The sequence below is a fragment of the Cydia strobilella genome, chromosome 18 (genome assembly GCF_947568885.1).
Source record: "Cydia strobilella chromosome 18, ilCydStro3.1, whole genome shotgun sequence".
In the NCBI taxonomy this organism is placed as follows: Eukaryota; Metazoa; Arthropoda; class Insecta; order Lepidoptera; family Tortricidae; genus Cydia; species Cydia strobilella.
In genome coordinates, this window is record NC_086058.1 from 8,641,769 (window position 1) to 8,655,314 (window position 13,546).

The 13,546-nt window shown below is 39.3% G+C and overlaps 1 protein-coding gene across 1 annotated transcript in view; it reads left to right on the forward strand.

Annotated features, from left to right (window-relative positions):
- The window catches only part of LOC134749290 (midasin), a 38,904-nt gene that overhangs the window by 6,360 nt on the left and 18,998 nt on the right, over positions 1–13,546 (forward strand). The window contains exons 7-18 of the mRNA XM_063684188.1: positions 73–1,583; positions 1,735–1,900; positions 2,010–4,311; positions 4,386–6,117; positions 6,268–7,900; positions 8,033–8,241; positions 8,744–8,876; positions 8,979–9,597; positions 9,758–10,260; positions 11,209–11,385; positions 12,088–12,500; positions 12,773–12,912. Of these exons, the coding sequence (XP_063540258.1) occupies positions 73–1,583; positions 1,735–1,900; positions 2,010–4,311; positions 4,386–6,117; positions 6,268–7,900; positions 8,033–8,241; positions 8,744–8,876; positions 8,979–9,597; positions 9,758–10,260; positions 11,209–11,385; positions 12,088–12,500; positions 12,773–12,912 (9,538 nt within the window). The remainder of the gene's footprint in view (positions 1–72; positions 1,584–1,734; positions 1,901–2,009; positions 4,312–4,385; positions 6,118–6,267; positions 7,901–8,032; positions 8,242–8,743; positions 8,877–8,978; positions 9,598–9,757; positions 10,261–11,208; positions 11,386–12,087; positions 12,501–12,772; positions 12,913–13,546) is intronic.

Sequence of the window (13,546 nt, forward strand, 5' to 3'; positions counted from 1 at the left end):
TTATTTTCTAACAAAAAATCTTAGGTTTAGATTCATGTATAGTATAAACATACATTTTAACTTTGTTTGTAGGACTGTCAACACAAATTATGGATTCCAAAAGAAAATATCTAATTCGAGTACGCTACTCCAAAAGCACTTAACTCAAATAAATGTAGAACCCCTCTCAAGATCAGAATTAGCGGAAATCGTAAATAAACTGTACCCAAGTCTGTCAACAATCTGCTCAAGAATGATAGAAGTGTTCATGATGTTCTCAGTCGGAAGCCACGACACGTCTTTACAAACAACCGAAACTGTGAATCCTGACAAAGATACAAGTATTACAGTCATGAGGGGCTCAAGACTTATTTCCACCAGGGACTTAATTAAGTGGTGTTCTAGATCCGTCGTGGGTTTCGACGTTTCAAGCCCAGAGTCGGCTCTAAAGGTACTCCAAGATGCCATAGACATTTTCACTTGCTCAATCGCGTCGCCCGAGCATAGACTAGAACTAGCCAAAAAGGTCGGCACCTGTTTAGGCATAATCGAGACTAAATCTGAATTTTATTGCAAACATCATAAACCAAATGTGTCCTTACATCATAATGCATTGGAAGCGGGACGAGCGAAAGTCGCTAGAAAGGAGAAGACTTTAGAATCAGTTGATTTTGATAATAAGCAAGTAGTCTTTTCGTTCACTCGTCAGTCAGCTTGTTTACTAGAGAGAATCGCGTGTTGCGTAACATCGAACGAGCCAGTTTTATTAGTTGGAGAGACAGGAACTGGAAAAACGTCGTCTGTCCAATATTTAGCCAGGCAGACGGGACACAAGCTCGTAGTCATCAACATGAACCAGCAGTCCGATTCTGCTGATTTACTCGGCGGCTATAAACCGGTAGACTTGAAATATGTGATACGACCAATCAGAAACGAGTTTGAAGAATTATTCCGAAGTTACTACAATGTTGAAAAGAACAAAAAGTTCCTATCCCATATAGACACGTGCTACAAGACCGAAAGCTGGACCGCGTTACTGGCGTTAATGAAACAGAGTCACAAGTCTGCTGTAAATAGACTTACGAATGAGAAGAGTGAGAAAAAGCTGAAAAAATGGCTGGCATTTGGTCATAAGCTTGTAAAATTAGACCAGCAAGTTAAAGCGGCTTCAAAACTAACATTCGCTTTTATCGAAGGTTCGCTAGTCAAAGCTATGCAAGAAGGCCATTGGGTTCTGCTAGATGAAATAAATTTGGCCTCAGCTGAGATATTAGAGTGCTTAGCCGGTCTTTTAGAGGACAAAAACGAGACCATTGACTTGATAGAAAAGGGTGATAAAGTCCCCATAAAAAGACATCCAGATTTCACGCTATTTGCATGCATGAATCCCGCAACAGACGTAGGCAAGAAAGATCTGCCCGTTGGATTAAGGAATCGATTTACAGAATTCTTTATAGATGAGTTGACTGAGAGGAATGATTTGATGCTGCTTATTGGGGATTACTTGTATCACATGAATCTTAGCGGAACAATGTTGGAAGGAATATACAACTTCTACTCTACCGTCAGAAAAGAAGCGAAGTTAAACCTTGTGGATGGTGCAGGTAAGAAAATACATAAATCGAAATATTTTCTATGTTTTTGCTGTGTTGCTAGTTGCTTGCCATAAGCAAAGATTAATCAATATGCTTGACTATATCCCTTTATTAACTACATTTATTTTTGCTATATACATATTTGGTATCTATTTACCAGGTAATGCACCTCACTACTCATTAAGAACGCTCTGCAGAGCCCTAACGGCGGCTGCTAGAGCCAAATGCGGGACGGTGACTAGATCCCTGTACGAAGCCTTTTGCCTGTCCTTCCTTACACAGTTGGACAGTTCTTCGCATCCTAAAGTGGAAGCCATGGTTGCCAAGTAAGTATATGCTTCTATCACATTAGTTACTCACTTTTAACTTGTATTTATTAATATTGTAGAGTAAACGTATTCTTATAGTGTAGTTAAAAAAAAACTTCTTTAACAGGGCAGTGATCGGAAAGAAAAATATCAGCTCAGTTCTAAATCAACTTATACCTGAACCACAAATCCCAGGAAAAAACTATTTACTTTTTGAAGGTCATTGGATTCCGCAGGGAAAACTCGAAATAGCAATTCCTGATGGCTACATCTTAACTCCCACGGTCAGAAAAAATCTCCGCGATATAGCGAGAATCGTGTCCCTAGGTAGATTACCGGTTCTACTACAGGGTGATACATCTGTAGGAAAAACTTCTCTTATCACATATATTGCTAAAGCGTCGGGCAACTTTTGCGTAAGGATAAACAACCATGAACATACGGACCTACAAGAGTACATAGGGTCTTACGCAACCGACGCCAGCGGGAAACTAGTATTCAAAGAAGGTGTACTAGTCGAAGCAATGAGGAAAGGACATTGGATTATTCTTGACGAACTCAATCTAGCTCCAAGTGACGTGCTGGAAGCTCTCAACCGTGTCCTTGATGACAACAGAGAGCTGTTTATACCAGAAACACAGCAAGTCATCAAAGCCGACCCCAACTTTATGTTGTTTGCAACGCAAAATCCACCTGGATTATACGGAGGACGAAAGATGCTCTCAAGAGCGTTTAGAAACAGATTTGTTGAGTTGCACTTTGATGAAATACCAAGGAAAGAATTGGAAACAATCTTGCATCAAAGATGCCATATTCCTCCGACATATAGTAAAAAGATGATTGCTGTAATGGCAGAACTGCAAATAAGACGCCGTGGGTCAGCAGCAGTTCAAGGCAAAGACGGCTTCATTACATTGAGAGATCTATTCAGATGGGGACAGAGATACAAGCTCGCTTCCAAGGAGATTCTAACGGAAGACAAATTTTATGATTGGGATCAACATATAGCAGACGAAGGGTACCTTGTTTTGGCTGGTAAAGTAAGACAGGCAGATGAAAGAGGAATCATTGAAGAAGTAATAGAAAAACAAATAAAGAGGAAGGTCTACCCAGATAATCTTTTTACCCTACACCAAACTACATCGCCTGTAACTAAAGGTATTTTAGAAATCATTCTAAATAATCAACTGCAAGAGTTCTCCCACGTAGTTTGGACGTATAATATGAGAAGACTAGCAGTTTTGATCTCAAAGGCTTTCACTTTCGACGAGCCTGTGTTATTGGTTGGGGAGACTGGCTGTGGTAAAACCACAATATGCCAAGTCTTAGCGACACTGAGTAAAACTCAGCTTTTGACAGTCAATTGTCACATGCATACAGAGAGTTCGGACTTTTTAGGAGGTCTACGTCCAATACGGCAATACAAGAACGACGGCAGATTGTTCGAATGGGTCGACGGTCCCTTGATAAACGCAATGGAAAATGGCCAAATGTTTCTAGCCGACGAAATTTCCTTAGCAGACGATAGCGTCCTGGAAAGAATGAACTCCCTGCTTGAACCTGAAAGACAGCTAGTCTTGGCTGAAAGAGGAATGGAGAATAACTCAGAAATAGTAGTCATCACAGCCGAAAAGAATTTCCATTTCGTCGGAACTATGAACCCTGGAGGTGATTTCGGTAAGAAGGAGCTTTCGCCTGCACTTCGCAACCGATTCACCGAAATATGGTGTGACAGCGTGTCTTCTAGAGAAGACTTACTTAGCGTTCTGGAAAAAAGCGTGAACAAAGGTATTTCCCTGGGCAATCAGGAAGACGGTAGTACAGGGATCGGTACCTCTATATTGGACTTTACAGATTGGTTGAAAAACTCAGAGGTGACCAATAAATTCCCGTTCAGTTTGCGTGACCTACTAGCTTGGGTTCAGTTTATTAATGTCACAGTTGCAAAGGGCCTACTGGATACTCCTGAAGCGTACGTTCACGGCGCATGCATGACATTCTTGGATTGTTTCGGTACTGCTCTGACCGGGCATATTGAATCAGAAACTTTATACATTCTTCGCAACACTGCTATAGATTTCTTACTGAACCAAATACAGGCAGTTGGGAATGAATATATTGAGGGTCTAAGAGAAATGCTAAGTAATAAGCTGACAAAATTCACTGCAGAATCTGATGATAAGAAATTTGGTGTACGGCCGTTTTATATCAAATTGGGAGATAATTGCAGTATAGCCGATGAGGACCAAAAATTTACATTTACAGCACCGACTACGGGATCGAATACGCTAAGATTATTGAGAGGTATGCAACTCACTAAAGCCATTCTTTTGGAAGGCAACCCGGGCGTAGGAAAAACTAGCTTAGTAACAGCTCTTGCTAAGTCTTCAGGACATAAGGTGGTTCGCATCAATCTCAGCGATCAAACTGTAAGTATCAACGTACCTTCGGGATTCTAATTTTGTTTTATAAAATTACATTCTAATATTATTTTGTTTTGCAGGATATAACAGACTTATTCGGAACCGATCTCCCGACAGAAGACGGGTCATTCAAATTCAAAGAGGGAGCGTTCCTGAGCGCTTTGCAAAACGGTGATTGGATCCTACTAGACGAATTGAATTTAGCTCCTCAACCAGTATTAGAAGGTTTAAATGCTTGTCTTGATCACCGAGGTGAGGTGTTTATTCCAGAATTAGGCAAAACATTTAAAGTGAAAGCAGAGACGAAATTATTCGCCTGCCAAAACCCTCTAAAACAAGGTGGCGCACGCCGTGGCTTGCCTGTATCCTTTCTAAACAGATTCACCCAAGTATACATCGACACATTGACCAAGGAAGATCTTATTTACATTGTTGAGTCCCAGTACCCATGCTTACCCAAAGACATCTTGCATAGGATTGTCCAATTTAATTGCAAAATCGCTCACGAGATCACTGAGCTTCAATCATGGGCACATAGAGGCGGTCCTTGGGAAATGAACTTAAGAGACATTCAGAGGTGGTGTGAAGCTCTTATTGAAGAACAAAATAACGGCAACGATCCACTACCAGGAAAATTTGTCGACATGCTCTATGTAAACCGCATGAGAACCACTGAAGACAAAGAGAAGATGATAAAAAGTTATGACGAATTCTTTTCTCCCGAGTATCCAAGAAGCGATAGAAGCCCTCAGTTTGATGCCACTGATGAGAGGATTTTAATCGGAGATGTCGCAATAGACCGTAATATTGAGAAGGGTTTTAAAAACAGGCGCTCGCTTGAAACCAATCTGCAGGTTCTTAGAAATCAGTTGCCAACACTCAAAGCTCTAGCTCAAAGTGTCAAAATGAACTGGTTGTCAATATTAGTGGGACCCACGGCTACTGGCAAGAGCAGTATCGTTCAGATACTAGCCGACTTAACGGGCAATGACCTCCAAGTTTTACCAGTGACGTCGGCCATGGATGTATCAGATTTACTCGGTGGATTTGAACAAGTGGATTACAATAGAAATCTCGAAACTTTGTATGATCAAATAGAAACTATTACTATAGAGACCGTGCGCAACATGTGGCTGACTCAGCCAAATAAGGACTGGAAGTTGAATAAACTCATGAGCCAGCTGAATCAATACAAGGCGCTACAATCCGGCGCAAACAATAGCTACGAAGCAGATACGCTGAAATTCAACGAAAAAATCCAATTCCTATTAAATTACTGTCAAAAACTTCTCGAATGCAATAAGAAACATGACGCCACCCGAAACACGATTGAAGAAACTGTAACCAAATTGAACAACTTGAAAACCAAAGTGTCCAAGCTCACATTACTAAACGCGGGCGGCAAATTTGAATGGATAGATTCGCTCCTTGTTCGGGCTTTAATTAACGGTTCCTGGCTGCTTCTAGACAATGTAAATTTGACCTCGGCGGCAGTTTTAGACCGTTTGAATGGATTGTTAGAGCCGAGTGGAGTTTTGAGCATACCTGAAAGAGGGGAAATAAGCGAAATTGTACCTCATCCCAACTTTAGGGTATTTTTCACGATGGACCCGAAATACGGAGAGATATCAAGGGCAATGAGAAATAGAGGTGTTGAAATTTTCATACTAAGATCTGAAGACTGGGATGCGAGCTTAACACAGACAGTGCCTTATATGGATTTGACTGCTCTGTTATCATCGTGTGGGCTGCCAAATCACTACCATGAAATAGTTATTAGCTGCCATGAGTTAATGACCTCATTCGTACAAGGTATGTTTAACTTTTTTCATTATATTTGAGATTTTGGTCTTTGAGTCTTCCCTAGGATGCCAACCGAACATTTCGTGATTAGCGATATAATTTTCTAATTCGCAAAAATTCTCTAGGGACAAGTAAGTAATTGAAATGTATATTTTGCAGGTTTAGAACGTCCAACAATCTCCCATTTACTCCAAGCTGCTTATCTTACGTGGCAGCAAGTAGTTAGAGGCGTTTCACACGAGATGGCACTGCTTAACAGCTTTGCCGATGTTTACATCAAACCGAGAAGCGGAGGAGATTTTACTTCCAATATCAACACGTCACTGGCTGAAATGAAAAACATTATGCTCAAAGCTTTAGGAGAAAGAATAAGTAAGGAAGAATACAATGCGTTAGAAACAAAAGACACCAGCCATACTCTAACTGTGAAAGGTTTGTGCTCAAATTCGACAAACGAAATAGCTAAACAAATTGCGTATCCTGCTATCCAGCAATCAACTCATAAAGGAGCGGATTTGGCATTACTAGCAAGCGTTTTTGCCGCATACCAAAAAGGCACCGAGGGAAGCATTCAAATATTACATGCTTTAATACAAGAAAGCTTAAAAATCAAGTACAATGGGAATGAAGACTTAACTCGCGTATTTAATGAAGTGGCCTTTGCTGCTGGAAAGGCTTTAAAGAATCATTCCGAGACATCCAGGAGGTTCTACCCAGAATCCCAACAGCTCGACGAAGACGAAATCACGGTAGCGAATATGAAGTCGGTAACCCTTTACGATGAACTTTGGAAGACTTTAAATAAAAGGAACTTGCCTGAAAACAATTTTTCGGCCATCGATTATTCGAAAGCCGTAGCATCCGGAGCATTGACTGATGATTTTGTTGAATACCCCATTCTAAAGCACTGCAAAAAATACACTGAAACAATTGAGGTTTATTTTAGAAAAATAATCAAGGAAGCACAAGATTCCTTAGATGATGCAACGGTGTGTAAAATAATTCATATTTTAAATTGGAGAAACCGATTCTTAAAAGCATGTACGCTACCAATATTTGTGATGAAGAAAAACAAAAGAACACCGTTGTTAAAAGAAGAAATAGTGCCCTTGCTTTATATGCACAGTAAATGGGTTCAGAAACATTTGATGGGACAACTTTTCGGCATGTTGCCGCCAAAGCATATTCTTCGAGAAAAGTTTGAAAGAGAAACTAAGGCGATGTTGTATAACGACCACGACAACACTGACATTGCGAAGCTGAGCAAGAAATTGCGAAAGGTCAAAGGTCAGCCTAAACTATATGAAAATGAGGATGAGTTTGATTTGGCTGTAGCTAGGACGGATATTTATAAACAAGTCACTTTAGATATGAGTCAACCTATTGAAGCACAGGCTTCGAAACTGTCTCTAGATGCGATTACTTCAACATACGTAAGTTTATCACTAGACATTCCTGATAGCACAGCTTTGACAACAATACAGGAAAATATCACTAAAATGGTAGAAGCGTCCAAAAATGCTAAAGTAGGCTTAGAAGTCCAACTACTGCCTATAAACGCATACGTCATTCAAAGAGTATTAAGCATATTAAAGATACATTTCATAGATTTGATCTACAAGCTGGCTCAAGGAGAGAACATAAAAGCAGATAAAATACAAGATTTTGTAGGCATTTTGACAAACTTGACTAATTTAGCGAAAGTTACCAAAGGATTTCCTCCAGCACTCTTAAATATTTTACATATCGTAGAAAAACTGTGCAGTGAAAATCAGGACATATTGAACCTCAGGTAAAATCTTATTGCTACTTGCATATCTCACTTTCTTTTTTGGGATTTTTTTAAATGCTGAGGTTTTGGATGCTCGCAATTCTAAGCAATCTGACTATTATGTTCTATTTGTATTCCTGTTTTTGTTTTTAGAATATCATCACTCCCTGCAAAATTCTGGGATGAATTTTACAAAGCGCTGGTCAGTTCGCCAGCTCTATACCCACTGCTGTTCCTCAAAGTGCGGAATGCGAATCCCGAAGATGATTTAGAACTGATTCCGACCAATACGAAGAGGGTGTCCACGAATATACCACTGCTGCCCTATTATGTGCAGAAGCTGACTACGGTTGAGAACTCTGGTAACTAGCAAAGACCGTGTACCAACGTCTACATACGTTATTAACTGCCAATTTGAAATTGAAATTGAAATTGACATCATTTATCATCACATAGCAGGTACAGGTGTTCTTAAATATGAGCTGTTCATGTGACGCCCTGTTAGGGCACGGCAACATAGTTCCACATAGGGAAACATACTTATTTAATCTAAAATTATACATATTATTATTTACATATGTGCCTAATAATTAATTAATTATTTAAATTAATGTAAGGGATCCAGCAATGGCCAATTAAGAGTTGCGGTTAGTATATTTATGTTTTCATAATAAGTGCTTAAAGCGATTTACACACTGTCAACGAGTGTAAGTAGTGTAACGACATAATATATCGTCCCCCGCGCCAATGTGTCCTCAGTGTGTTGTGCCGTGTGTGTTTTATTAACAACACACACGTATACTACATTGTTAAATCAGCGGCTCTGCTCGTCTGGACGTAAACAAAATGAATTTAATGTTGTAGGTTCGCGTCATTTACTAGCGTATGAAACAGTAGCGCTGCAAGATAGAGAAGAATATTCAAGACTACTAGGCACGTTGCTGAACGTGGTATGGAAAAACATTGCCACGCTGGGTACTACTACCTGCTTGAAAATGTAAGTATATTTTTTTTTTAATGTCAATGTACAAGTTTTCAATACTTCTGAGCATTGCTAATTCATTTTCCTTTTGCATTTGATTTTCCTGTTTTTTTTTAGAAAAACTGACGCTCTATTCGAAATGCGTAAATATGAGCAGCTGATGTTCTTGTTACAATCGATTATATTCTCAAAGCAATCGGATAAGTCATACGCCACGCTCCAAGATTATTTAAAAGACCACCCCGCGCTAACCGAGATGATTGGGGAAACAAACAGGTTGTTCATAACACTACAGCAAAGTGTCAACCAAAATCTAAAAACTTCTATTGAGAAAACTAAGATAAAAGTTCTAACGTCTGAGCTCTCACTATTAACAGGTCTCATAATGGTCAAAATAATGTCTGAAGTCAATCCACTAGACCAAGTAGAAAAGTACAAACTAAAAGTGAAATACATAGAAGAAGATATAGAAGTATTTGAAGCCCTGCTAAGCGCTTACTACATGCAGGGGCTAGTATCAGGAAGTGTCCCAGAAAACAAACTTATTGAAAAGGCTTCTGATGTGTTAGTCGAGAGTTATGTCAGAGACAGTGAAAAGAGGAAAGGCTTGGAGAGAGTGCACCCCTATTGCTCTATTTTACTGGAGTTAAGAGAGAACATAGGCGCTAAAATACATAAATACGCTGAGGGAAATACCTTTAGGCCCAAAGAGCCGTCGTATAACGTGTTTGCTAAGGTAAGTTTATGAAATACTCTGCTGTGTTTTCTTACATCGATCAATCGATTCCGGTTGAAATTGATCGCCCAGTCAATCAGTAATCGACCAAATAGTGATTCATGGAAATCATGGAATTCGAAGAAGATGCTAATACTAATATGTCTTTATTTATTCATAGGATTGCCGACATTTTGCAAAATCAGTGCTTGCCCCCAAATCGATAGCAGAACTGTCAACAAACTTACGAAGAACTTGTAACGAACTATTACATATACAAACCCACACACCCAACAAAACATCGACGCAACAAGCTCAAACCGTCTTAAAAGAGACCGCTTCGTGGCTGTATTCAGTGAACGCGTTTTACAAGAAAATCGAATCATCATATTCCGACGCCTTCCCAGACTTGGCTAAACCGCTACAAAGTTCCTTATCAGAAATAATCCACAGCGTCACATCGTTGAGTGATTTAATCAGAGAATTGGTGGCTAAAATTGAGCAGGGGCCGATTCTAAACGAAGTGATCAATGACTTGATGGTGTATCCGAATGATATTCCAAGTAAAGATGAAAAGGCGAAGTTTTTGAATCGATTCGTGACATCCAGTGTTATGCAGTTGTTGAGCAGAAATATCGTAGCAGCTGAAGGTGACAGTTTTGATGTTGAGACCGAGTGTATGGAGTAAGTAATTTCATAAAATAATTATAATTTAATAGGGAATATTACGCGAAACTCTGCGCAGGGGGCGCCACTACCACAATCTGAGGGTCAATCACAAAACAAGAAAATCGAAATTTCGTTATCTAACATCTCCGTATATTCGAGTGATAAAGAGGCAAATAGCGAAATTTCGGATTCGCGTGTCCCGGTAGGTTCTCTGCAAACAAACCGCCTTGGTGCATCAATATCATAATGATGTCATATTTTATTATTTATTTATTTATTTATTTATTTAATCTTTATTGCACAAAAGAAAACCTTACAGTACAAAAGGCGGACTTAATGCCATAAGGCATTCTCTACCAGTCAACCTTAAGGCTAAGCAGAGAAATTGCGGGCGGTGCTACAAATACAACAGCAAAAATAAAATAAAAATAACATATAATCACATATATATACAAATATAATATACATATATAATATATATATAAATAACGACGAGACTCATTATGAAACTAATAAAAATACACTAAGAAACTTTATTTCCGCTAGCATAGAAAGCACGCTATTATCTCTAAAAAATTTGCTAAAAAACTGTTACAGGCACAGTATGTATAAGGTACTCTATGGTTTACTAAACGGGCTACTGCTGCACTCTGGTGGCAGAACATTACAGTAATATCCCCTATTCCGCGAGTAAATTATAATATCGAGGTAACGCAAAAAAGAAATACGATTTAGTTGGTGATGTGACACTTCAGACCAAAACCCAACAAACCGTTCATAATGTTTTAACAGCCTTCTAGTCTAGTGTGATGACCTTGCCTAAGAAAATGGTCCTGGGTTTGAATCCCAATTATTTGTGGTTTTGTATTTATTACATGTTCTATAGCCAAAGCTTTATTGATCTTAGGTTATAGGACTAGGTCGATTTGTGACCCTGCAAACTCCTCTTCCCTTTTTTTACAGAATTTTAAAGATGAATCTATCAGAGATCAAAATGTACTGCACGGCCGCCGAGCGTGCGGACCGAATGTCTGTCAACAGTGTAATGACTACCCTGAATAGCATCGTCAAGACTTGGGAGAAGCAGCAGAGAGACATCGAGAAGAAGAAGCAGGATGACGAAGCGTTATATGTAACCAAGTAAGTGTTAACTTTAAGCAGTTTTGATCTTTAAGACTGTGTGTAAAGTTTAAATTAAGTAATATGGTAAGTTCGTCAAAGATACCAAGCGCGGGTTGCATTTGCGGTCCGATATAAGAGGGTTCAGAGCTTGGATCATGGTATCCTAGTCCCTTATTCACCGCTGCCGCTTGCCATCGACGTGCGAATTCGTGGCCGGGCCGGGCCGATGTATATGTAAAATATCTTAATTCTTATTCGTGATAGCTGGGAAAACTCCCTTATTGAAAAACGCATATTAATATTAGTTGTATATTCTATATGCACTTGCCATCATGCGAGATTTACGGCTTTTTGTCATCTTATCAGGCTAAAGAAGAAATCTAAGAGTTGGAGATATCTGTCTATTTGGTTAACGAGCATGTCTTAATAAATGTTTAAGTTACTTGGCTTTATCAAAAATGGACTCAGTGGTACAATTAGATAGTATTTTTTATTTGGTCATCCTTCTTTAGGGTTCCGTACCCAAAGGGTAAATACGGGACCCTATTGCTAAGACTCCATTGTCCGTCTGTCTGTCACTAGGCTGTATCTCATGAACCGTGATAGACAGTTGAAATTTTCAGCCGCTATAACAACAAATACTAAAAAGTACGGAACCCTCGGTGGGTGAGTCCGACTCGCACTTGTCCGGTTTTTTTAGAAAACATATTATTTTTACAGATCAAAATGCGACGACGTAGACGAAGAGTCAGAAGCGTACCAAGAAATCCTAGAAATGTTTCCTTCCTACTCTGACCACGACTTTGCCGAATTTAAAGCTCCAACTTTAGAACAAAAGAAACTCAAACCGCCAACAGACAAGAAATCGAAATACCTTATAAGCCCCGAAGACGTTTCCCTAATTTACAAATGGCATTCAAACTTCGTTCGAAATTTGACTTCGGCGGAATGGTTACCTCCTCCAAAGAGGATGGTAGGGAATAATGTTATCAGCCCGTTGGTGCAAAGGTATCCGATATTTAGCCGGGTTATGACAAATGCCTGGGAGGCGTTGGATGCTGAATTTGAAGGTGCGATGACACCGGGCTTGATGGTGCTTATTTCTCAGATTAAGGAGAAAATTGACGGGATTGGTGAGTATGGCAAGATGACTTGATAAATATATACCTATAAAACATTTTCTACTACCCCCGAAATTCAAAATGTATTTGCTCGATATTGTAACCATCAATTGTTACTCCTCATTTATAGCGCTAAGTACCTACTACTTTACTGTTATTGGTCCATACTAAAACAACACATATGCGGCATACGTATGGCTAGAGTAGCATATTGTTACTTTTAGGAACGAGAGAGATTTTTTTTGCTTGTAAACAATGTATAGCCTTTACGTGTATTGTTACAGAGTCGAACAATCATAAGATTGACTTTTACCATTCCCCGTGGGTTTCGGAAACTAGAGAATGCCTGCCACTGCTAAGGCGAGTCAAAGAGAGCACGAATGCGTTGCTAGACCAGTGGCCGGACTTCCCTACACTGAAAGACGTAAGTAACATAGTTAACTTATCAATCTTAAACCTCATTTTAACGAGATAAGTAATCTTCCAGTAATCAGTTAATAGTTATTTGCGCAACAAGAGAGGAAAGTTGGTTTTTATTGCGAGTGTTTATTTTGAGTCCCGAGAAAGCGAAAGATTCTAAGTTAGAATCTTGAGCGTAACGAGGGACTCAATAACACGAGATGCAAAATAACTTTGCTCTCGTGTTGCACACATCATTTTTCACCTCAGTAGTGAGAACATATTGAAGGTTAAAATGTATTTCGAATTACACAGAGAAAAAAAAAATGAAGTGGCAGTTCATGGCTAAATTAAAAAGCTAGCAGGGAGTGACGAAAGTAGGCTTGATCGAGCTGCTGAGGTGAAAATGTTTTTTGTAACACCAAAACACCAATGTACCTACGTACCTACTACTATACGATAATAAAAAAAAAGGTTTGTTGCTGCGATTTCATTGCGTATTTTCCGTCTTAGAGTTAAAGATGAGAAGATGTGAAACAGTAAGAACAACTATTATGTAAAAAAATATACCTTGGACCACATAACGCCTAACGCCGTATTGAGGAATAATTCCCACAGTACCAAAAATGCTTATTACTGTTATGGCGTACGACTGAAAA